The sequence below is a fragment of the Pan troglodytes genome, chromosome 10 (assembly GCF_028858775.2).
Source record: "Pan troglodytes isolate AG18354 chromosome 10, NHGRI_mPanTro3-v2.0_pri, whole genome shotgun sequence".
Taxonomy (NCBI): Eukaryota; Metazoa; Chordata; class Mammalia; order Primates; family Hominidae; genus Pan; species Pan troglodytes.
The window spans coordinates 74243428-74269700 of NC_072408.2; the positions used below are offsets into that span (position 1 = coordinate 74243428).

At 34.9% G+C, this 26273-nt stretch overlaps 2 protein-coding genes across 15 annotated transcripts in view; one reads left to right on the forward strand and one right to left on the reverse strand.

The window, feature by feature from the left end:
* The window catches only part of SLCO1A2 (solute carrier organic anion transporter family member 1A2), a 151243-nt gene extending 139974 nt beyond the window's left edge, over positions 1-11269 (forward strand). For 13 of the 14 annotated variants that reach the window (XM_024347927.3, XM_054664485.2, XM_054664484.2 and 10 more), the window contains 3 exons: positions 500-564; positions 1331-1448; positions 6107-11269. In XM_024347927.3, the coding sequence (XP_024203695.2) occupies positions 500-564; positions 1331-1448; positions 6107-6326 (403 nt within the window). In that variant the 3' untranslated portion in view covers positions 6327-11269. The remainder of the gene's footprint in view (positions 1-499; positions 565-1330; positions 1449-6106) is intronic. The other variant, XM_063785880.1, reaches the window with a different exon arrangement.
* Positions 6128-26273, reverse strand: part of SLCO1B1 (solute carrier organic anion transporter family member 1B1) — a 144650-nt gene continuing 124504 nt past the window's right edge. Inside the window, exons 15-16 of the mRNA XM_024347926.3 lie at positions 8103-8223; positions 6128-6227 (exon numbers count right to left, since the gene is read on the reverse strand). Coding sequence (XP_024203694.3) covers positions 8109-8223 — 115 coding nt within the window. The 3' untranslated portion in view covers positions 6128-6227; positions 8103-8108. The remainder of the gene's footprint in view (positions 6228-8102; positions 8224-26273) is intronic.

The window sequence follows — 26273 nt, forward strand, 5'->3', positions numbered from 1 at the left end:
ATCACCCAGGCTGGAGTGCAGTGGCGCAATTTCAGCTCATTGCAACCTCTGCCTCCCAGGTTCAAGTGATTCTCCTGCCTCAGCCTCCCAGGTAGCTGGGATTACAGGCACCCACCACCACACCCAGCTAATTTTTTGTATTTTTAGTAGAGACAGGGTTTCACCATGTTGACCAGGCTGGTCTCGAACTCCTGACCTCAGGTGATCCGTCTGCCTTGGCCTCCCAATGTGCTGGGATTACAGGGGTGAGCCACTGCGCCTGACCAATAAAATAGGTATTAATAAGAAAAAGTGATGAGTAAAGTGCCAGTGACCAGAAATGGGCTCCTGTGTAGGCTGCCAGCTGGATAATAAAGCCCTGAATAACCAATAAGTGAGCATGAAAGTAAAATTTTGAATGTTCATTATGTGTGACTAGCTTACAACTGGCCTTTTCAAGACAATATGATAGTTTTAAATCTTTATTTTTCTTTTATTTACAAACTTATTTACTTTTCAGGTGTATGAAATCTGAAGAGAAGTCCCTTGGTGTGGGATTACATACATTTTGCACAAGAGTATTTGGTAAAAATAGTTATTTTTTCCCACATCCTATCAGAACAATATTATTATTATTTTTTTTTATTATACTTTAAGTTTTAGGGTACATGTGCACAACGTGCAGGTTTGTTACATATGTATACATGTGCCATGTTGGTGTGCTGCACCCATTAACTCATCATTTAACATTAGGTGAATCTCCTAATGCTATCCCTCCCCCCTTCCCCCACCCCACAACAGGCCCTGGTGTGTGATGTTCCCCTTCCTGTGTCCATGTGCAGAACAATATTAAATACTAGATAAACAAGGTAATTATTTCAGAAAAACAGTCTAGCAAATGTCCCTTCTGTATGTAAAAAGCACGTTATAAATATGAGAATGCAGCACACAAAGAGATAGAGAATCTCTTTTACTTGAAAAGGCCCTGTCTGACCTTAATTATACTATTCTTTATTTGAAGATTTGAAAATAAAATGAAAGAAAATGCTCTGCCCAAATAAAATGTACATATAACTGGCCCAAAACATTTAAGAAAATATACAAAGTTCAGAATCTTTAATTCATTGTTTTACTCTACTAATAATTATGTTGCATTTGACCATAAGATTACTTATCTTTTAATAATTTAGAAACTTTACAGTAAAAGTAACTCATCATTTCTAAAAATAAAATTTAGACCATTAGATTTATGTTTTGATAAACTTTGCAGTACAAATAAATTGAAATATTTCTGAATAAATCAAGTATCTTAATTCTTGTTGATAGATTTTTCTTTCCCTGTTAATTATAGCTGGCATTCCTGCACCTATATATTTTGGCGCTTTAATGGATTCCACATGTTTACACTGGGGAACTTTGAAATGTGGTGAGTCAGGGGCATGCAGGATATATGATTCCACCACCTTCAGGTAAAGATAATAATTTGTTTAAAATTGTTTTATAAGCATAGACTGTGCATAACGCAGCACCATTCATACGTAACTTTTTCTTTGTCAAGTGAAAAGAATACTTTTGTGTTTATTTCCAGCAGAGATACTGTTGTTATATCTCCATTCCTTATTTGCATACTAGAATTGTATTTTCCCATTATTTCTCAAGTGCTTGGTAAATATAAGCATACATGGCTTTCCTAACCTTGGCTTTCAAAGTGTTGTTTGTTAAATTCTTAGCAGTCAACACAATATTGAAGGTAATGGTTGTACACTGATACCTATCCAATTTATATTGCTCTCTAAAGGCTCTTGTTTTATCCTGCATGATTTCATCATCTCACGAGTCTGAAGCCTCACTTCCTCTCACCACCAGTCTCTGGTCTCCAAAATCATATTTTTTCTCCCTCTTTAAATTTTGCTGAAACAATCTTCTTCATGTCTCCTAATGCCTTCTCTTTGGTAAATACAAATCTAATTTTGAATAAAACTCTTTGTTATTTCTATTTTCATTCGGAAATTTGAGTTTTGTTTAAATTTGAATTTACTTCTCTTGATGGGGCAATAGTAAAGCTACTTCATTCAATATAAAACAATTTACCATTGCTTAAAGCATTCTAAGATATTGGTGTTGATCAGCAAAAGGACACATATCAAGAAGTATGGGGAGAGCAGACAGCAGGAGATTCATCTCTGCATCTATTCCCCTTTCCCCCAGAGCTCCCCAGGAGTGATGCTGAGGGAAGCTCAGCTACATGCTATGTATGCGGTGGATTTCTACCACAGTTGAGGAACCCCAAGGGTCACTATTGAGGGTTGGCCTCATCCTGCTACTTGGATTCTTGTTGATAGTCTCCTGAATTAAATGGTGCTTAAGACACATTAAACGGACTTGGCTCCATTCTCTGTTAGTCAGACCAATTAGACTGGTCAATGAAATGGTGTATCCATGAGAAAAATCTACCAGAAGCCAAGATATTCTAGAAATAAGGGTAAATATTGTTGGTAGACAATTCTCCATGGATCCCTACATTTCTGCTTTTCTTGTTAGCAGGGACACTGAGAGCATTTTTTCTGGACTATATTTTCAAGGATGTTGGAACAGTAAATGACCTTGGAAGATATAAATAGTGTCTCTCTCAAGGACAGAGGGCAGGTAGCTTGTTGTCCATGATGATAAGAAAATGTCTCCCTTTGGGGCAAAGTTTGGGCAGATTTTTTTGAAGCCCATTTAAAAGATTGGGATTTCCTAAACTCAGGACTTTCTAACTGCAGCCCAAATTCACTGTGTGTACAATGTTTACCTGGGTTCTCCCTCTGTCTCACCACTTTGGGAATTGGAGGGTAAGGAAAATCAACTTGAACATGAAGCTTGTGCTGACTGCTGTGTTGTGAGTAAAAAAAGTCCTTTGTCCCTGACCTATGAGTCTTGTATCTTCTGTTAGCATCCTTGAAACTGTGGCAGGCTAGCCTGTTAGCTTACAAATGAAGTAAAAATCTTAGACTCTTTTACAGTTCTTGAGAACAAACTTCTGATTACCTTTCAATTTTCCTAAAAATGTGAAAATGATTAATTAGATTTATTCCAACCAATAGAAGGGGAGAAAATGCAGTAGTGGTAATTCATAAGAAAAAACCCCACACAAATAAGTTAAAAAATAAGCCTAAGTGGTTTTGCAAATTGGTTAAACTTGCTGGTTAAAAGATAGTAATTTTTATATTGGACTTTTCAAAATTTGAACTAAATGTTGTTTGTAAGAGATAGATCAAAAATATAAAATGATTGAAGATAAGGTTTTGAAAAGATCTACCAGACACATACTAAATCAACTTCTGTAGTTATATTAATGATTTCAACAAAATATAGTTAAAGGGAAAAAATTAATAGGGTTATCCAGAGATATTACTTAATAATAAAAGGAAAACACTATAAAAATATAGAAAAATTATGAACCTATGTAAATCTATCAACATAACCTCAAATACACAAAACAAAAATTTATAAAATTATAAGAATAAATCTACAGAATGGAAAATTTCAGTATACTTGTCCCACAAATGAATATTAAATACAGAAAAAAATGAGTGATAATATAGAATATTTCAACTTCAAATTGTACAAGAGTAATTGAATATACAGATAAATGTATATTCTGTATAAACATATATAATCTGTATGAATCTATAATACATCTATATCTATTTCTACATGAATACATGGATAATTGTTAACCAAAATACTAGCACCTATGCCACTAAAAAGTTAAAAAAAAGTATTGATACCACATAAATCCTGTTTTCTGTTCACAATGCAATGGAGATGAAAGTCTATAATAAAAAATTCCCAAACCCCAAATGTTTGAAAAGTGGAAAAAAATGCAGTCTTAAATTACTCATGGTTAAAAGAATAAATTACAGTAAACATAATTAAATAATTAGAACTGTATGTCAATGAAAGCACTGAATAAGAAAACTTGTGGGATGAAGCTAAGCCAACCAGTAATCAAAGGGATTTTTAGAGCTTTAAATGTATAAATATATATACACATATGTATATATTTGCATATGTACAAATATATGTATATAAATATGTATATTAATATATACATATAAGTACATATATACATATTTATTTACATATGTATATAAATGTATATTTACATATGTATAGCTATATTACATATGTAAATATACATATGCAATATATATTCACATGTATATACACATAGGTATATATGTTTATATACACATATGTATATAAAGATGTATATATTTATACATTTAAAACATAATATGTATAAAAATATATACATATATACATTTACACATAAAAGGCTGAAAATTAATGAACTCAGAATTTAGAAAAAGAACAATGAAATATGTACAAATGACATAGAATGACCTGATAAATGACTCAAAAATTTACATATTGATATATTTCCTATCTCAAATAAGAATAATTGAAACAATATATTTTTAAAATTCAAAAGGGACTTTTCTTGATTAAAAGACAATATAAATATCATCCTAAACATCTGGTTTTTCAGAAATTAAACAGAAACATAAAGGAGTAAACAAAGCTGAATTCACAGGCTCTATGTCTCAAAATGAGCATTGGTTTCTGATATCAGCTTCCAAGGAAGAATAAGGTACTTCTAAGTCAAGAGACTAAATTCAGATTCAATGCTTTAATCCAATTAATGAGGTAAAACACCTTTTACAAGATTTAGTGTTCCTCAAAATGTGATATTCACTCAGAACTTCACAATGTGACCTTATTTGCAAATAGAGCATTTACAAGTAGAGTTAGTTAAGTTAAATGTGGTTATACTGGATTACCGTAGGCTTAAATCCAATCACTGGTGTCCATTTTTTTCTGAATCCTAGTAATGTTTCATAATAAAAGAAAATTTTAGAAGTAGAAAGATAAAAATAGATGAAGAAATTAATAAATAGACTATATACCGTAGAGGGAATAAGAAAGTAAAGAGCTATGTTTTGGTAAAGGTGCAAAGATATTACTAATAACAATACTGTGGAAAGGCAAATAAAGAGAGGAGGCACAAATAAAACATCATTAAGGATGAAAAAGCTAATATAAGTACAGATATTATAACACTTACATAGGGATTTTAGATATAACAATTTAGAAACATATTAAATAGATATTTTTCTAGACAATTATATATTACCAGATTTTATTATAAATCTATAGAAACATGAATATTTTTATAGTTACTTAAAAATGTAAAACTTTCAAAAGTGCTCATCCCCCAAGGTACCAAGTTCAGATATTTTTCAGGAAAGTCTGAAAAAACCTACAATGAACCAATGATTAATTCGTAAATTATGCAAGTTATTCTCAGAAACAGAAAAAGGGAAAATTTTGTAATTCATTTCACAAAGCTAGTACAATCTTAATAATCACACTGGACAAGTTCAGTACAAGAAAAAAATTTGTAGGCTAATCTTATACATGCAAAAATTCTACATAAAAATTGATAAATTGAATCTAGTAATGTATAAAAATTACAAATACAGTTTATTTTAAGCATGCAAGGATGGGTCAACATCAGAAAATCTATTGGTGTAATAGATGCTATTAACACAATAAAGGTAGAAAACTTTGCATATTCTTCCGACTACAAGCAGAAAAGTTATTTGGTTATATTATGCACATTCATGATTAAAACTTTGAGCAAGCTCGCAATAGAAAATAACTTCCTTAATCTGATCAAGGTCATCTAAAGAAACTCTCACAAGAGTATATATTATAATTCATGATGATTCTTTGGAAGCATTCTTACTAAATACTAGAATAAAACTGCTATCACTACCAGTATTCATTTTGAGGTGAAGATCCTACTCAATGAAAAACTAGTTATAACAACAATAATAAAACATTAGAAAAGATGAAAATAAATTTGGATTTTCTCAGTGGGAAAATTAAAAAAACATAAAATATTTTAACAAATACTGAAATTAATAAGAGAGTTTAGCAAAGTTGCTTATATAAGATCAGCATGCAAAACCATCAGCTGCTGTTTTTATCAGAATAAAATACAAAGATATACAAATTTAGTTTGCACTAACCACACTATGTAATATTTAATATGTTTTAACTTTTAAAAAAATAGATACATCTACCTCGGATTGCCGGCAGCACTAAGAGGATCAAGCTTTGTTCCAGCCTTAATCATCTTAATTCTTTTGAGGAAGTGTCATCTACCTGGTGAAAATGCCTCTTCAGGAACTGAGCTTATAGAGACAAAAGTCAAAGGGAAGGAAAATGAGTGCAAAGATATATACCAAAAGTCCACGGTTTTGAAAGATGATGAATTGAAAACTAAATTGTAATTGTCCTATTATATTACTTTTTTCAGAATTAGAGAACATGCTGTACAACTTAATTGTTTTAAAAATCAGTAGAGATATAATAGATAACTTTTTCTTGTCTTTAAGAACCTAAAAAAACTCTTAACTCAAAATAATAAAATGTTCACTAATGATATTTCTAAGGTATCAATGACACTTGAGTTTTCCTAGGAGGGACATCAATAACAGCCCCCTAAAGAAGATTCTTAGAGCCAGCTTTATTTTTATGTTGAAACAGCAATTTCCCTTAATTCATCGAAGTAAGGGTGTACTTCCTACATCTCCTTCTACTAATACTTCTAAAAATTTTCTGTTATGAAAACCTATTTAATTCCACTAAATTTGTTCTTTGATATTGGAATTATTCAGATGCCTAAATTCTCATTCTGTTATGTGAAGATTTAAATATTTTATTCAAGTTTATCGCTTCCATGTGAGAGAAGCCTACATCTTCTTATTCTATTTAGGAATCGTTCTTTAACTCTTCTTATTCATTCTAGGCATGACTCCTATATAATAGATTACTCATAAATATACCCTCCTACTTTCAATTTTTTCTTTTCTTTATTACTCATACATTTGCTCAATTTGTACAGAATACTGAAAAACTTAAGCAGGTTATTAAACATCATGAGGCAAAGATTGTTGGATTTTTTTTCAGTAATTCAAATCCGGTGACTAAAGTTTTTCTTAAAAACAAGTGTCTGAATCAAAGGATGAAAGGACAATATTATAAAAACTCCAGTTCTTAAAGGCTGTTTGTAATGTCAGATATTGTCAAAGAACCACTTTCTAAGATTCAGGACTCTTTAGACCGATGTTTATATCACCCATTGTGTCCTAAGGTAGAACACAAACACTAACTTTCCAAAAATAATCTTAGACAATAGCTTCTGTTATGAAACCGAGGTTAGTAAAGGCTAAGGTACATATTAAAAGCTAAATCTACTTATATTATTATTTTGTAAATTATGGATAAAATTAAAAATTGAAGGATTTTAGACATAGAAGAGGACTCATTGATTAATATAGGGCTTCTGGTAAAAGAGAATAGAATGAACAGACAAATAACTGTTTGTCTACTCCTTACTCTCCTTCCTGTTGAAATGACAGTCAATATATAAGAATGACATAAATCCCTAATGGATGAAGAGAATGGAGTAAGGAAGGGTGGGAGAAGTCGGTGTCAATACACTATGGTTATTTATGTGTACCATAAATGGAGTGAGAGTGTCTGCAGGGATACAACAGAGTGGAGGAAGCTGAAATACAGAATATACCTAGAAGGAGCCTGGAATGGAAGTGTGAAACTGAGTTGCCAGTTCAAAGTGTGAGTTGGTAGCTGGACAGAAAGCAGGCCAGTTAACTGAAGGACTTTGTACAGATGCTTTACAGGTTAATATGATTTCCTAAATGATCAGATGCATCATATGAAAAAAGAAAGCAAATGAGAAGAGAAAGGCTGTATAGAACAGGTTTAGGGGGAAGGATGAAAAGTTAAGTTTCAGTTTCATGAAGTTTGAGACTTCAACTCAGGGCATATAAAAAATAACCAAGGTTCAAACCAAGACTGGCTTTGAAACGAGAGAGAGGAACTAAAATCATTGGAAAGGGGGAGTTTAACTTTGATGTAGGTATGACTGCAGCAGTGAGATATCGTATTAAGATCTGATGACATGAAATTTGGAGCCACTTCCTTTGTGGTGGGAGGAAGTGAGGAGAATGGCCTGGAAACTAAAACAAGGAGAAGAGACTTACCTATATTCACAGAGCAGCAAGAAAAAGTAAACAGCCACTGCATGAGAAGGTTTCAGGGGAATCAGATTTTGCTGAGTGTGCGATGGTGAAGAGAATGCTCATTTCTGAACTGGAATCTGAGCTAAAAAGAAGCAAATAGGATATATATGGAAGTTAGACTTATGGAAATTAGAAGAAGGGGAATGAGAGATAGTTTGGAATTCTGTGGCTATTTAGGTGACTGACATAAATGGGAGCAGAGGACATAATGAGGTTAGTTCTTACGGATTCAAGGCAGATAGTGCTGGTGAAACCGTGAGTGTCAAAATTAGGCGAGGTGGTGTCTGGGCTCCCTGATGACCTCTTGTCATGGAGCAAAACTGAATAAGCAAAAACTTACTCAAGCTCCTGAGGCCCATTCATCATCCGTATTGATAGATTTGAGGTGATCTGAGAAAGCTGAGTCTTGCTTTGTGGACAATTCACCCACTTGAACTCCCTCAATGGAGCATCATAGGCCCAGAGAGACATGGCTATGGACTTAGTACCTTGGCATCACTTTTATCCCCTCATGGAGGAGATGGCATTTTACTCTGAAAACATAGGGTTCTCCTTTGACACTTCTTGGTGGGAGAAAGCAGGTCAGAGAAAGTGGGTGTTGGAGTGCTTTGGGATCCCTCATGACCTCTTTTGTTGGTATACATGAAGCCTGGGAGTTTTGTTCTTATTCTGAGCACTTGTACTACTCTCATGAGGGTAGAGATAATGGCATAGCGGACAGACATGGAGAAGAGAAACAAGAGAACAGGTAGTGAGAAGTCGAGAGTCAGTAATTTTCTTACTTAATATTGTGGGGATCTTACTTAATACATAAAGTTAATGAAACTAGAAATAGTGGTTTAATATATTACTTATAATTCAAAAATTAACCTATATTTACAGATGCTTACACAGTTTCTTTGTGAATCCACCTATGGTTTTATTTTAATTAATTTTTTATTGCAAAGCAATGAAATGTTGCTTTGTGGAGCCAGATAGCATTACAGCAGGTAAATGGGTTTCTGCTAGATCTCCACATTACTGGGGAGATGCTCGAACACCTCAGAATATACACACCCTTAAGGTTCAAGGGCTGGGGTTGAGCTCTCCATAAGGAACTTTTCCTCCTCCCAGAAGGGCGATCATTGTGTATATAGACATGGAGACAGAACCAGAACGACTTCCGTGGGTGGAAATAGTGCCATCAGAATCATTTATTATTATGAAATAAATATTATTTATCTACATTGAAAAAATACTACTCCTCCTAAAATCATTAACTTCTCCTCAGACGATTTTAAGAAATTTGAGTAATAGCACACGAAGTGGTAAAGACCCTTAGTCTTTCTGGTATATTAGAAAAGCCTTTTAATCAGTCTCTGGAAGGACACTAGGGATTGCAGCTGAATAAATATATTAAGAATAACAAATCGGTTCAACAACGAGTAGAGTCTGAGGTGGGATTTTCCGTGGAAATTCTCTTATGTCTGTACTAACAATAAGAAAGACAAGACAAAGACTAAGTAATTAAAGAAAAGCTCGAAATGTTTTGTAACCAAAAGCTTGAAATGTTATGTAACCAGAATGTTATGTAACCAGAGCTGTTAGATCAGATACTGGCTGATTCATAGGTGAACGTCCTCTTTGTGGGTCCTCTCATGCATCCCCATTTTCAGAATGTAAATAATTTGACTTTGTAGCCCTTCCAAAAAGGGTACTATCCCACTTCTCGTGGCATAAATCATACATTGACTGAGCATTCACCATCTAAAAATCACTCATGCTCCTTGAACCAAGGTGATTATCAGAGACAGCTCCTGGTAGAAGAGGTTGTAGATGTTAAAAGAGTATGATTTCTATATAAGAAAATATAGAAATTGACAGAATGGTTCTTATTTACTGGGCCTGGAGAATTCCTGTTCTGGCATTCTTAGATCCCTCAAATTTATTACCAAGGGGAAAAGGAAAAAGAGACAAGCAGGCAGTAGGGTAAGCTGTTGTTTGCTTGCCAAGGAACTGGAGAGTGCAGGTTTCAAGACACCTTGAGGAAATTCTCCTGAGCCCTTAGCCAGGAGAAGAGAGCAGAAAACGCTTTTCTGTAGAATCCCAAGAGGCATAAAAGAGGATGAGTAACTGGGTCCTGTGCCAAGTTCCCAACCCCTAAGCCTTCCCAACATGGAGAAACTACACCAGTGTTGAAAAGTTTCTAGGTTGGAGGAACAAACTTGAGCATCAAGGGCAGATGCTTTGTTAACACAGTCCTGTGCAGAGGGCTCCTTCAGAAGGCATCCCCTGTGACCCAAACACCGCACCTTCTACTTTCTGGCCTTATGCCATCAATGCATCCAGCTGCAATCCATCCTCAAACCTGGAATCCATCTCTTGACTTCCCAGCCAGACCACATTCCATCCCTTCACTGTGTCCCACCCTGCCCAGAATGCATGCTGTTCTCCCAGAGTCTCATGGAAATAAGGCCTTGCACTGAAATAGGCTGTGGGAAACAAAAGGATAAGCAGGTCTGGACCAGTCTGTAATGGTAGCAGGTGAAAACAACTTATGGAAAAACACATGAATTCATTAGGAAATAAGGTGACAGATCCCCAGCTGCTGAAGAACTAGAATGTCTATTACGCTCATACAATTGATGTTTTATTTTAATACACCAGAGCTACCACACAAAACTTCCCTCCATGTGAAAGGTTCCAGATAAAATTCTGCCATCCCTCCTCTCCTCATGTCCTCCTGCTCAGACCCACCTTCATGCCCCTAAACCAATCTGCATCATGCCTGTTTCAGAGAGTCATGGCAAGATGGGCAGTGCCTCCATTGTCACCATTCCCCACACCTCTGCACACTTCTGCCCCTTCCCCTCTAGACTCCACAACTTCACAGTCTTACTGTTGTAAATATTCCTGTACAGTTAGTAATGATCAAATGATCCTGTGGTCAGAGGCCTCTTTGGCAGTGTCTTCTTACCCTTAAGAAAGGTCATGAAATCCAGAAGGGGCAACCTTTCCAGGAGAGCTTTGGAGTCATTTCTGTGTGAGACACTATTGCATAATCCTGTAAGATTGCTTTTATATTTAAGGAATGATGTTACTTAACAAATAAACAAAAAAATTGCAAATAAATTTTTTAACAATGTTTACATTGGCTTAATCATATCTTCTCTCTTCCATGTCCCTTCCTTTCTCCTCTTCCCTAGAGGTCACAAAAATATACTCCACTTTCAGTTATCTAAGTTGTCTCCCCTCCTTCAAAGGGGAGAAAGGCTGGAGAGAACATGGGAAACATGAATCCAGTGATAATAACCTCAGTCAGCAATTAATCTCATCATCCAGTTTCTTCCAATGGAAGGGTTAACAGGAAAATGGTCAAAGGTTGACAAGAAGAAAGAATTGGAGGAATTAAATGGTTAATTCACCAAATGTAAAATGCCCCCAAACTGGAAAAGCACTAAATTAGTTTTGAAGGAAGAACAGAAGGGAGGAGTGAGAGAATATAGGACCAAAGAAAGGAGAGGAGAAAATAAAATAAGATATAAACTACTTTGAAGATTATAAAAATGCAAGATTTTGTTTCTCTTTTTTATTGTAACCAGATGAAGCTTCCAAAAACAATTATCTATGTAAAAATAATTTGTCCTAGAGGATTCTGGGAGGATAGCAGAGTAGGGAGCACCAGAAATCTGTCTTCCTACTTAGACAACAAATTCATTGGCAGATTATGTCTTATGTAACTATTTTGAAACTCTGGAGCCTATTGAAGGCTTACAACTTCCAAGGGAAGGCTTAGACATAAATTGAGGTTAATTTTGGTCAATTTCAGCCATTAGTAGAGTAGCAACTACCCATCCCCCACTGCCAGTTCCATGGCAGGCAGCTGAGCACTTGTTCCAGGAGCAGCTTGCATGCAGTGTGTGGGGGCCAGGGCGGGCAAAATCATCCTGTTCTTCAAATTTCAGGTAGCTGTTCTCAGAATGCTGGTTGCTGCTTCTAACCACAAAGATGCAAACACATAAATGGGCAGCCATTGTTTTTGCACCTCCCCTCGTTGTTGCAATCCCCTCCCTCATCAATTGAAGTGATTTCCAGAGGATTTAAAGAGCCAGCACTACTGTTCCCCCTTTCATTTTTTAAATTTTTCTCCCTTTGGGAGCCAGACATTAAAGACTAAGATATTTAATAGCAACTCTATATATAGGGAAAATTAGAAAGGTACTGCACATGGCCAGGAAAAGACACAGGCTCAGAAAAGACCAGAGATGTCAAGTTTACACTTTATGCTGATCCCTGGCACAGAGGCAGCATATAAGTATTAAAAACAACAACAGCAAACCCTAAGGAAGGGAAAATAACTGATTTATAGTTACAATATTTTTAGATTCAAATGTCCAGCTTCCAACAAAAAGTCACAAGGCATATAAAGAAACAGAAAAGCATGGCCTATTCAAAGGAAGAAAATAAATCAACAGGAGTTGTTCCTAGAAAAGACCTGATGGTAGATCTACTAGACAAAGACTTTAAAACAACTCTCTTAAATATGCTAAGGAAAGATGTGGAGGAAGTCAAAAAAATCATGTGCAAACAAAATGGAAATATCAACAAAGAAATAGAACACTTGAAACATTTCTGAAGCTGAAAATACAACATCTGGAATGAAAAATATACTAGAGGGATTCAAAGGCAGGTTCAAGCAGGTAGAAGAATCAGTACACTTAAAGACAGGACAATGGAAATTATTGAGTCTGAGGAACAGAAGAGTAGAAGATTGAGAAAAAGTAGAGAGATCCTAATGGACTTGTGGGACACCATTCATCAGACCAACATGCACATTGTGGAAGTCCAAGAAGGAGAAGAGTGAGAGGAAGAGGAAGAGAGAATATTCGAAGAAACAGTAGCTGAAAACTCCCTGTATTTGATTAATAATATGAATATAAACATCCAAGCTCAACAAACTCCAAGTAAGATGAACTAAAAGAGATCCATACTTTGTCTTTTGAAAGACAAAGACAAAGAGAACATTTTAAGAGCAGCAAGAGAGAAGTGACTCATCACGTATCAGGGATTCTCAATGAGAGTAACAGGAGAATTCTCACCAGAAACTTTGGAGGCAAGAAGGCAGTGGGCCAGTACATTCAAAATGCTGAGAGAGAGAAAACAATCAATCTGTGAACTGATAATTCTACATCTGGCAAAATCATCCTTCAAAAGTGAAGGAGAAATTAAGACATTCCTATATAAACAAAAGCTGAGCAAGTTCATTAACACTAGACCTTCCCTGAAAGAAATGTTCACAGGAGTCTTGCAGGGTGAAATAAAAAGACACTGGACAGTAAACTGAAGCTGTATGAAGAAATAAAGATCTCAATAAAGGTAAATATATGGGCAATCATAAAAGCTAGCATTATTATAACAATGGTTTATAACTCTATTTTTAACTTTCTACATTTTTTAAGAGATTAATATTATACAAAAATTATATTGACACTTTCGTTTGTAACTCCACATTTTGTTTTATATGAAATTTAAAAGATTAATGTATTCAAAATAATTATTGGCCAGATGGGGTGGCTAACACCTGTAATCCCAGCACTTTGGGAGGCTGAGGCGGGCAGATCACTTGAGCTCATGAGTTTGAGACCAGCCTGGGAAACATGGCAAAACCCTGTCTCTACAAAAAAATACAGAAATTAGCTGGGCATGTCAGTGCACACTTGTGGTCTCAGCTACTGAGAAGGCTGAGGTGAGAGCATGGCTTGAGTCCAGGAGGCAGAGGTTTCAGTGAACTGAGATTGTGCCACTGCACTTCAGCCTGGGTGATAGAGCCAGACCTTGTCTTAAAAAAATATATATTAGTTTATGTTTTGGGCACACAGTGTACACAATGCCTAATAAGGATGTAATTTTGTGGTCAACAACCAAAAGAGTTGGGGATGGAGTTGTAAAAGAGCAGAGTTGTGTATGTTATTGAAGTTAAACTGGTATAAATTCAAATTAAACTGTTATAATTCTAAGATTTTTAAATGTAATCCCCATAGTAACCACACCAAAAAAGCTATACAGTATACACAAAAAGAAATGAGAAAGAAATATAAATATTTAATTACTAAAAAAATTAAACACAAAAGAAGACAGTAATTCAGAAAAGGAGGGACAAAAAAAGCAACATAGAAAACAATATAAAACAAGTAAGAAGATGACAGAAATAAGTCTTTCCTTATCAGTAATTACTTTAAATTTAAATAGATCAAACTCCCCAATCAAAAGACAGAGATTGGCAGAATGGATTAAAAAAAATGAACCAACTCTGTGTTGTCTACAAAAAACTCACATAAGATGCAAAGACACAAATAGACTGAAAGTGAGTGATAGGTAAACAATAACCAAAAGAGAGCAGGAATGGCTATACTAATATGAGAACAAATAGACTTTTAATTTTAAAAGGTTAAAAAAGATGAAGACATTTCATATTAATAAAAGGCTCAATAGAGCAAGATGATATAACAATTATAAACTGTTACCCACCTAATAGCAGATCATCAATATATATGAAACAAAAACTTTGGATAGAATTGAATGGAGAAATAGACTATTCTACAATAATAGTTGGAGACTTCAATACCCTACTCTCAATAATAAATAGAATGACCAGACAAAAGTTATGTAAGAAAATAGAGAACTTAAACAATGTAATAAACCAACTATATCTAACATATATCTAATAACAGCATACATATTCTTCTTAAGTGCACATGAGACATCTTTCAGGACAGAACATATGTTATACCACAGATTAAGTCTCCACAGATTTAAAATGATTGACATCATATGAAGTATCTTCTCCAATGAAAACAAGATGAAGTTAGAAATCAATAACAGAGGAAAGGTTGGAAAATGTATAAATTTGTAGAGATTAAGCAACATACTCTTAAACAACAAATAGACAAGCTAAAATTTTTAAACAAAAATTAGAAAATACTTAGAGAAAAATGAAAACAAAAACAGAATATATAAAAATGTTTGAAATGCTGTGAAAGCAGTGCTAAGGGGAAAATTTATAGCTATAAATTCTTACATGAAAACATTTTAAATTGACAATCTAACTTTTCAAATAAAGAAATAAGAAAAGGAAAGAAACTAAACCCATAGTTAGAAGAAAAAAGAAAATAATAAAAATAAGAGCAGCAATAAATGAAATACAGAATGGAAACACAATAGAGAAAATCAATGACAGCAAAAGTTGATTCTTTGAGAATATCAACAAAAATAATGCTTTAGCTAGATGGACAAGGAAAAACAGAAAGCAGACTCAGATTGCTAAAATCAGAAATGAAGGTGGAGACATTACTATTAATCCTAATTCCACAGAAATAAAAAAGATTATAAGAGAGTACTATGAACAGTTGCACAGCAACAAATTGGATATTCTAGATGAAATGAACAAATTCCTAGAAAAACAAAACTTATCAGGACCAACTTACGAGGAAATAGAAAATGTGAATCAACCTATAAATAGTTAGGAGATTAAATCAGTAATCAAAAATTTTTAAATAAAGAAAAACCCTGGACCTGATGGCATCACTGGTGAATTTTACCAAACATTTAAAGAACTAACATTAATCCTTCCAAAACTTTTCAAAAAAGTTTGAAGGAGAGAATACTTTCTAACTCATTCTATGAGACCAGCCTCACCCTGCTACCAAATCCAGACAAAAACACTACAAGCAAAGAAAACTAAAGACCAACGGCCTTTATGAACATTGAGGCAAAAATCTTCAACTAAATACTAGCGAACAAAATTTATCAGCATTTAATATTAAAATGATTAGAAACCATAACCAAGTGGAAGTTATTCCTGGAATGCAAAGATAGTTCAACATATGAAAACTGATGGAAAAAAACCCCACCACATTAACAGAATGAAGGAAAAAAGACCACATGAACATCTTAATTGATGCAGAAGAAAATATTTGACAACATTCAACACACTTTCACAATAGAGACATTCAACACACTAGAGAAAATGGAAACTACCTCAACATAATTAAAGCCATATATGAAAAGCCCATAGCAATCATCATACTCAATGGTGAAATATTGAAATCCTTTTCTCTAAGGTCAGGAACATGGCAAGGATGCCCGCTTTTACTACATTTATTCAACATAGTGCTGAGAGTTTTAGCCAGAGCAATTAAATAAGAAAAAGAAATAAAGGGCATCTAAGTTGGAAAGTAAGAAGTAAAATTTCTCTGTTCACAGATGATATTATCTTTTATGTAGAAAACCATAGGAATTCTGGATGCAAAAATCTTCAACAAAATACTTGCAAACGGAATCCAGCAGCACATCAAAAAGTGTATCTACCACAATCAAGTTGGCTTCATCCATGGGATGCAAGGTTGGTTCAACATATGCAAATCAACAAAGGTGATTCATCATATAAACAGAACTAAAGACAAAAACCACATGATTATCTCAATAGATGCAGAAAAGGCCTTTGATAAAATTCAACATCTCTTCATGTTAAGAACTCTCAATAAACTAGGTGTTGAAGGAACATACCTCAAAATAATAAGAGCCATCTATGACAAACATACAGCCAATATCATATTGAATGGGGAAAAGCTGGAAGCATTCTCCTTGAAAGCCAGCACAAGACAAGGATGCCCTCTCTCACCACTCCTATTGAACATAGTATTAGAAGTTCTGGCCAGGGCAATCAAGCAAGAGAAAGAAATAAAGGGAATTCAAATAGGAAGAGAGGAAGTCAAATAATCTTCGCTTGCAGGTGCCATGGTTCTTTATCTAGAAAACCCCATTGTCTAGGCCAAAAAGCTTCTTAAACTGATAAGCAACTTCAGCAAAGGCTCAGGATACAAAATCAATGTGCAAAAATCACTAGCATTCCTATACACGAATGACAGGCAAGCTGAGAGTCAAATCACGAATGAACTCCCATTCACAATTGCCACAAAAAACAAAAAAATACCTAAGAATACAGCTAACAAGGGAAGTGAAGGACGTCTTCAAGGAGAACTACAAACCACTGCTCAAAGAAATCAGAGAGGACACAAACTAATGAAAAGCTATTCCATGCTCATAGATAGAAAGAATCAATATTGTTAAAATGGCCATACTGCCCAAAGCAATTTATAGATTCAATGCTATTCACATTAAACTGCCATTGACACTCTTTACAGAATTAGAAAAAAAAATTGGAAAATTCATATGGAACCAAAAGGAGCCAAAATAGCCAAGGCAATCCTAAGCAAAAAGAACAAAGCTAGAGGCATCACATTTCCCAACTTCAAATTATACTACGAGGCTACAGTAACCAAAATAGAATAATACTGGTACAAAAATAGGCACATAGAACAGCAGAACAGAATAGAGAACCAAGAAATAAGACTGCACACCTACACCCATCTGATCTTTGACAAACCTGACAAAAATAAGCAATGGGGAAAGGCTTTCCTATTTAATAAATGGTGCTGGGAGAACTGGCTAGCCATATGCAGAAAATTGAACCTGGATCTTTTCTTACACCTTATACAAAAATTAAGTCAAGATGGATTAAATATTTAAATATAAAACCCAAAACCATAGAAACCCTCAACGAAAACCTGGGCAATACCATTCAAGACATAGGCACAGGGGAAGATTTCGTAATGAAGATGCCAAAAGTGATTGCAACAAAAGCAAAAATTGACAAATGGGATCTAATTAAACTAAAGAGCTTCTGCACAGCAAAAGAAACTATCAACAGAGTAAACACACAACCTGCAGAATGGGAGAAAATATTTGCAATCTCTCCATCTGACAATGTTCTAATATCCCACATCTATAAGGAACTTAAATTTACAAGAAAAAAGAAACCATTAAAAAGTGAGCAAAAGACATGAGCAGACACTCCTTAAAAGCATATATACATGCAACCAACAAAGGATATGAAAAAAGCCCAACATCACTGATCATTAGAGAAATGCAAATGAAAACCACAATGAGATACCATCTCACATCCATCAGAATAACTATTATCAAAAAGTCAAAAACTAACAAATGCTGGTGAGGTTGTGCAGAACAAGGGAGACTTTTACACTGTTGGCAGAAGTGTAAATTAGTTCCACTGTGGTGATTCCTCAAAGACTTAGAGACAGAAATACCATTTGACCCAGCAATCCCATTATTGGGAAAATACCCAAAGAAATATAAATCATTCTATTGTAAAATACATAGATGTGTATGTTTACTGCAGCACTATTCGTAATAGCAAAGACATGGAATCAACCTAAATGCCCATCAGTGATAGACTGGATAAAGTAAATGTGGTACATATACACTATGGAATACTATGCAGCCAGGAAAAGGAATGATATCATATCCTTTGCAGGGACATGGATGGAGTTGCAACCCATTATTCTCAGCAAACTAATGCAGGAACAGAAAACCAATACCACGTGTCCTCACTTATAAGTGGGAGCTAAATGATGAGAGCACATGGACACATGGGGAGAAACAACACACACTGGGGCCTGTCGGAGGGTTGTGGGTGGGAGGAGTGAGAACATCAGGAAGAATAACGAACGTATCAAAATATGTCACATACTGCATAAATATATATACCTACTATGTATCCATAAAAATTAAAAATTTAAAACACTAATAAAAGAAATAAAACATTAGTAAGTGGGAAAACATTCTGTGTTCATGGATTGAAAGACTTAATATTGTTTAAAAAAATCCATGCTATCCAAAGCCATGTGTAGATTTAACACAATTTCTATGAAAATTTCAATGACATTTTATACAAAGATAGGAAAACCCCATTTAAAATTTATATAAAATCCTAATACACCCTGAATGGCTAAAAAAAAAAAAAAAAATCTTGAAGAATACAATTGGATGCTTCACATCTCCTGATTTCAAAACATACTGCAAAGTAAATGTAATTAAGATGGTGTTGTACTGGCATGAATATATATTTATATAAACCAATGAAACAGAATAGAGAGCTCAGATACAATCTTTTGAATATACAAACGATTTTCAACAAGGGTGCCAAGATTACACAATAGGGAAAGGAGAGTCTCTTCAACAAATGGTGTTAGGAAAATGGAATACCTACATGCAAAGCAATGAAGTTGGGCCCTTACCTTATCCTATATGCAAAAATTAACTCAAAATGTATTAAATTCCTAAATGTAAGACCTTAAACTTCAGAATAAAATGAAGGAGAAAGTTTTAGGGCATTGAATTTGGCAACAACTTTTAAAATATGATACCAAAAACACAGGCAGTGAAATAAAAAATACACAAATGGGGCTACATAAAACTTAAAAATCCCAAAACAACAAAATGTAAAAAATAGAATTATTATATGCACCATTAATCCTTCTTCTGAGTGTATATTCAAAATAATTCAAAATGAGATCTTGAACAGATATTTATTTGCACATTCATGTTCATTGCAGCATTATTTACAGTAGGCAAGATGTAGAAGAAACCCAAATGGCTAGTGATGAATGAATAAAGAAAACATTATATATATATATGTATGTATATATATTTTAATATACATGGTGTGTGTATATATATAGAGAGACAACATACACACACACACACACACACACACACACACACACACACGATAAAATATTATTCAGCCTTAAAAAAAACTTCCTGTTTGAGGGTCTTCACAAGCCAAACCGAGCCCTTATTTTTAGTCAATTTCTCAATTCACCTGTAAGTACCTGCAGACTTATGGAACCAGTGTTCCAGGAAAAAAGCTCTCTGCCCTGCTGTATGATTTTTCTCAAGCTGGAATGTCCTCCCTCATCTCTAGGTCATAAGAGTTGGCTTATTCCAAATAATATCATTTTGATATTTTCTCAGATACCCCCACTTTAAATAATTTCTCCCACCCTGCTGTACAACTGGAGAATATATGTGTATAGTGATAACTGATAACTCTTCCCTATATTTCCCCTAGTCTTCTAGATAACTATTCCACACCTCTCTTCTGGATCTTAGGATAAAATACTAAGGACTCAGAACACAAGTGTGTAGAAAACACAGAACATAAAATATATATTTATCATGACCATCAAAACATTTCTCCCTGAAATTTGTAAACATTTTGTATATAAAAGAAATATTGATACTACAGAATCTCAGTGGTTCTTACCTGGAATTAGACATGCTGACATTAGAGAATCTCCATAGTTCCTACCTGGATTTAGAACCTACAGCAACTGCAGCAAGTCTATCCATTTTCTGTTGTTAAAGTCTCTTTTTAAAGAGTTAGCATTTTTTTTTTGAGTCCAATGATGATTACCCAATTAGGTCGTTGTACTAGGTAAACAGAAAACAGAATATTTAGCTAATTCTAGGAATTCACTCTAGGCTCCTATATTTTAAAGGTTATGTTACTAATTTCTCAGAATTAACATATCATTTTATGTTAATGTTAAAAATAAATTTTGTTTCTGGGAATGACTTGTATTATATTGTTTATTAAATTGTTATTGTTATTAAATTAAGCATAAGATTCTTTTTTCTTTAGAAATACAAATACAACAGATTATTCAAGGTATTTAAACTCTGCCAACTAGTAGAGAAGAAGAATCAAATAGATGCAATAAAAAATGATAAAGGGGATATCACCACCGATTACACAGAAATACAAACCACCATCAGAGAATATAAACACCTCTACACAAATAAACTAGGAAATCTAGAAGAGATATATAAATTCCTGGACACATACACTGTCTCAAGACTAAAGCAGGAAGAAGTTGGATATCTGAATAGACCAATAACAGGCTCTGAAATTGAGGCAATAATTAATAGCCTACCAACCAAAAAAAGTCCAGACCAGACAGATTCACAGCCTAATTCTACCAGAGGTACAAAGAGGAGCTGGTACCATTCCTTCTGAAACTATTCCGATCAATAGAAAAAGAGAGATTCTTCCCTAACTTATTTTATGAGGCCAGCATTATCCTGATACCAAAGCCTGGCAGAGACACAACAAAAAAAGAGAATTTTAGGCCAATATCCCTGATGAACATCAATGCGAAAATCCTCAGTAAAATACTGGCAAACCAAATCCCGAAGCACATCAAAAAGCTTATCCACCACAGCCAAGTCAGCCTCATCCCTGGGATGCAAGGCTGGTTCAACATACGCAAATCAATAAATGAAATCCATCACATAAACAGATCCAACAACAAAAACCACATGATTATCTCAATAGATGCAGAAAAGGCCTTTGACAAAATTCAACAGCCTTTCATGCTAAAAACTCTCAATAAACTAGGTAATGATGGAACATATCTCAAAATAATAAGAGCTATTTATGACAAACCCACAGCCAATATCATACTGAATGGGCAAAAACTGGAAGCATTCCCTTTGAAAACTGGCACAAGACAGGGATGCCCCCACTTACCACTCCTATTCAGCATAGTGTTGGAAGTTCTGGCCAGGGCAATCAGGCAAGAGAAAGAAATAAAAGTATTAAATTAGGAAAACAGGAAGTCAAATTGTCTCTGTTTGCAGATGACATGATTGTACATTTAGAAAACCCCATTGTCTCAGCTCAAAATCTCCTTAAGCTGATAAGCAACTTTAGCAAAGTCTCAGGATACAAAATCAATATGCAAAAATCACAAGCATTCCTATACACAAATAACAGACAAACAGCCAAATCACGAGTGAACTCCCATTCACAATTGCTACAAAGAGAATAAAATACCTAGGAATCCAACTTACAAGGGATGCGAAGGACCTCTTCAAGGAGAACTACAAACCACTGCTCAATGAAATAAAAGAGGATACAAACAAATGGAAGAACATTTCCATGCTCATGGATAGGAAGGGTCTCGAACTCCTAACTTCAGGCGATTCACCCACTTTGGCCCCTCAAAGTGCTGGGATTACAGGCGTGAGTCACCGCACCCAGCCTAGCATAGGTAATCTTAACCAAAATTTTAGGGACATGACAGTGGAGAGCTGTCCTTCAGATGGTGTCACTGAAGTATTCATGACTATTTTGGTTTTTTTTTGTGTTGTGATGAATACTTTTATTTTGTCACCTAAAAATCATAGTGATCCATATATCACAATTTTTTTTGAGATGGAGTATCGCTCTGCTTATATCACAATTTTACTAATTCCATTTACTTTTAATGGTTTTAATTTTCTGAGAGTGAGAAATCTTAGAATGACAATGAATTGAGGCCAGTGAATATAAAGAAAACTGGTACTAAGAAAATGGGTGAGAAATTTGCAGTTATCAAAAAAGCACAGCCATCCTTAAAAACTGAAAAATATATGCCAACAATTTATTACTTCAATTTAAAAACTTCTCATAACCCATTTTATAAATAACTTTTTCAGTTTAATACACTATAGGCCTTCCACAATTTACACATATATTGTATTCAAGACAATTATTTGTGAATTGGAAGTTTGGTGCTCTGTGTATTTTTCCTGTAGAAGCATTTAGAGTCCGTTCTGCCATATACTGAGCACATCAAAATAGGATGCTCATAATTAGAATGGTAAAATTCATTTTTTTCTATTTTATATTGCTAAAAATATTGCTCCTACTATTATTTCCACATATCAGAAAGAGTGCTAACTACCCAGATTCTATATTCAGCTTCTGTGGCCCAGCTGCTAGGAGTGAGGTATCTCCATTGAATCTGGAGGTAGAGAATTGCCAGGATACACAGAAGCTGGATTAGATTAGATTAGAGACACAGAAAAGAGAATACAAGGAAGAGAACCAATGGAACACTGCATCATCTCCATCTCCTCCCTCCTATTCCCTTTATATTTCTTTCTTTTTTTTTTCCGAACCTTTGAGGATTTGTGACCTTCTCATCAAATATACTTCTTGGACAACTTATCCATTGTAATTTGGCCATCACAGAGTTATACTTTTTTCCTTTACTTGCAAAGGTTCCAGAAATCAACCCCTCCCATTTTCTTTTCCTTCTGCTATCAAAGGTTGCCAGGATCAGTCCTCTGCACCAATCCCTAGACGAATGATGCCCTTTTTCTACTTCCCAGGAATAAGCACATAACATTTATAGTTCTTACAAAGGTGCAATCACAAAGATTAGACTAGATATTACTTAACAATAACAGGCACCAGTGTGCCAAAAATGGTAAATGGCAACAAGAAAAATAGTAATATCCTAAATATTTTTCTCATCACCTTTAAATATTTATAAACAAGCCTTTAGCCTCTAGAGTCTACATTCTTACTCTTTGCCAAGCGAAACACGATTCCTTAGCTTTCCTTTATTCAGAACCCTCTCTTAATCAAAATTCCCCAGTTCTAGAGTCTGAGTTCTCATTCCCTTTTGCATTAACTGCTGCTAAAGCTTAGCTGCCCAGCCTTATAGGACCAGGCAGTGGGAAGTGGCACAGTTAATGTTAGCTCCTGTTGTTTTGCACAACCTTAGCCTGGCCAGATTCCCAGCCCTCCCAAGCTGCTTTAGGCCTTCCCTAAATAATGTTTCAGTTTAGAAGGAAGGTCCTCCACTCTGCCTACCTGGGGTAAATATTCTTAACTTTCTGAAAGAAGGAAACTTTGAGAACTACCTGTCTTTCGGTGGTTTAGACTGTAACCAAAATACAATAATTCCTTATTCTTAACATAGAATAGGAGAGAGAGAGACTCGGTTAGTGAGACTGTAATAAAAATATGATAATTCCTTATTCTTAACAGATAGATTTGAACTAGAAATAACAATTAAAATGCTCTTTTAGGTAACACTTTTCCTCTGTCTCTTCTTATTTTCATTGATTGCAAAAAATAATGGACCTTACTTATTCCTTTTTTAACTTTCCCATAATTGAAAATTAATTACATTTGGTCTTTATTCTTTGATATGAATATTTATATCTTAAATTTATATTCTATGTATTCATCATACCTAGTGATCGTATTACCATTGAATGGAAACCCACTGCAAGTGATTTCAATTCAGGTTGAACAATCCTGAAATAATACAAAGTCAAAGAAACATTAAACATCATTAAAATATTAAACTAAGCATCAAAACATTTCTCAGTATCCTTAATCTTCATGATAGAATACAATCCTTCAAGTGAATGGCCCACATTACATAAAGTTATATTATCGGTTGTTTTAAAAGGCAAACACTAGAATGATAATAATAACAATTATTACTTCTTTCTTTATTGAACACATTATGATTTCAAGACAGTTGAATGAATATTTTCACATTTCCTTATGAAAATCTTATCTGTAAGCTTAGAACAGACTTTCTTATGTCCATTAAAAACACTGATTTTGTATGGTCTATTCAGTCTCAATAGCTCATATGAAAAGACCAGATATGTGTTCTCAGGGTAGATCTTACCAGACCTCTTTTTGCCACCTTATTTCTGTTATCAATGTTAATGTAAAAGCTTACTAATATGATTCATAAATTACACAATATATCCAGAGGAGTCAAAAACGTTTTCTGTATTCTAGTGTCTAGTGTATTACTGCCATCTTAAAGGTAAGGAACACATTTATTTATTTATTTTGAGACGGAGTTTCGCTCTTGTTGCCCGAGCTGGAGTGCAATGGCGCCATCTTGGCTCACTACAACCTCCGCCTTTCGGGTTCAAGCAATTCTCCTGCCGCAGCCTCCCGAATAGCTGGGATTACAGGCACGAGCCACCACACCCGGTTTTTTTTTTTTTTTGTATTTTTAGTAGAAAGGGGGTTTCACCATGTTAACCAGGCTGGTCTCAAACTCCTGACTTCAGGTGATCTGCCCACCTCGGCCTCCGAAAGTGCTGGGATTACAGGTATGAGCCACCGCGCCCGGCCAGGAACACATTTATATCCTTGCTTAGAAATTCACTCACTCTTGCATTTAGAAAGCTATTTCCACAATTTTGTTTTTCTGTGGTCAATGAAGGTCGCTACCATCCCTGGTATAACACCTACCAAGTGAAATGAAATTATAGTGCAGTAGTGGAGGAGATGGTTTGGGGTAGGGGAGATGACCAAGATTTAAAATTCCATTTTTACTGAAATATTGAAGTAACTGATGAAAAGGTGTTTTTCCCCTTGAACTGTTTGATGACTGTATTTTTTTCAGAGCTAAGTAGCTGGCATCATTCAACAGTTACTAAGCACCTCCCAGGAGATGCTATGCTAGTCATGTTCTTCAGCGTAAAGAAATAAATGATGCTTCCTCTCAACTGAGTGACTAGAAGAAGTAAGTCATTTAACCTTTCTTAGCCTCACTTTCCTTGTTTGCTAAGTGAGGATAATAATATTCATCTCATATGTTATGAAAATCTTCAACACAATGAACTAGCACTGTAAACCTCAATTTTATTTACACGTAGTTTCCCCTTAAAGATTGTAGGAGAGTTACCATTTATTAAGGTTCTCAAAAGTATTCAAGAGCACTTATAAGATTAAAAGGGGTGGCTGGGCGCAGTGGCTCACGCCTGTAATCCCAGCACTTTGGGAGGCCGAGACGGGCAGATCGCGAGGTCAGGAGATTGAGACTATCCTGGCTAACACGGTGAAACCCCGTTTCTACTAAACAAAATACAAAAAGTTAGCCGGGCATGGTGGTGGGCGCCTGTAGTCCCAGCTACTTGGGAAGCTGAGGCAGGAGAATGGTGTGAACCCAGGAGGCAGAGCTTGCAGTGAGCCGAGATCCCACCACTGCACTCCAGCCTGGGCGACAGAGCGAGACTCCGTCTCAAAAAAAAAAAAAAAAAAAAAAAAGACTAAAAGGGACAAAAAATTAAGTTAACCTTAATATAATAAAAGTTAAACATATAGTTATTTTTTAGGAGACCAAAAAAAAAAAAAAAAAAAAAGGAAACTCTTTTAGCTGTGCTTTTGCAAAGGACAGTAACAATTTGTTAGCCCGGTAGAGGGCACTGAGGACAGTGAAGCCATGTCTACTATTTAAGGAAGAAGATTCTTTCATAAGGAGATTGTCAAGAGGAAATCATCAGGAAGGGGAAGTTAACTTATCTAAGGGAGATTTTGGGAAGGGAGAGGTTGCAGTTCATTCCTGGTTGTGTTATCTGATAAGTGCCTGACATGTATTTGTCATTGTAATTGATTTTCAGTGGTGGTTGTACCCTGTC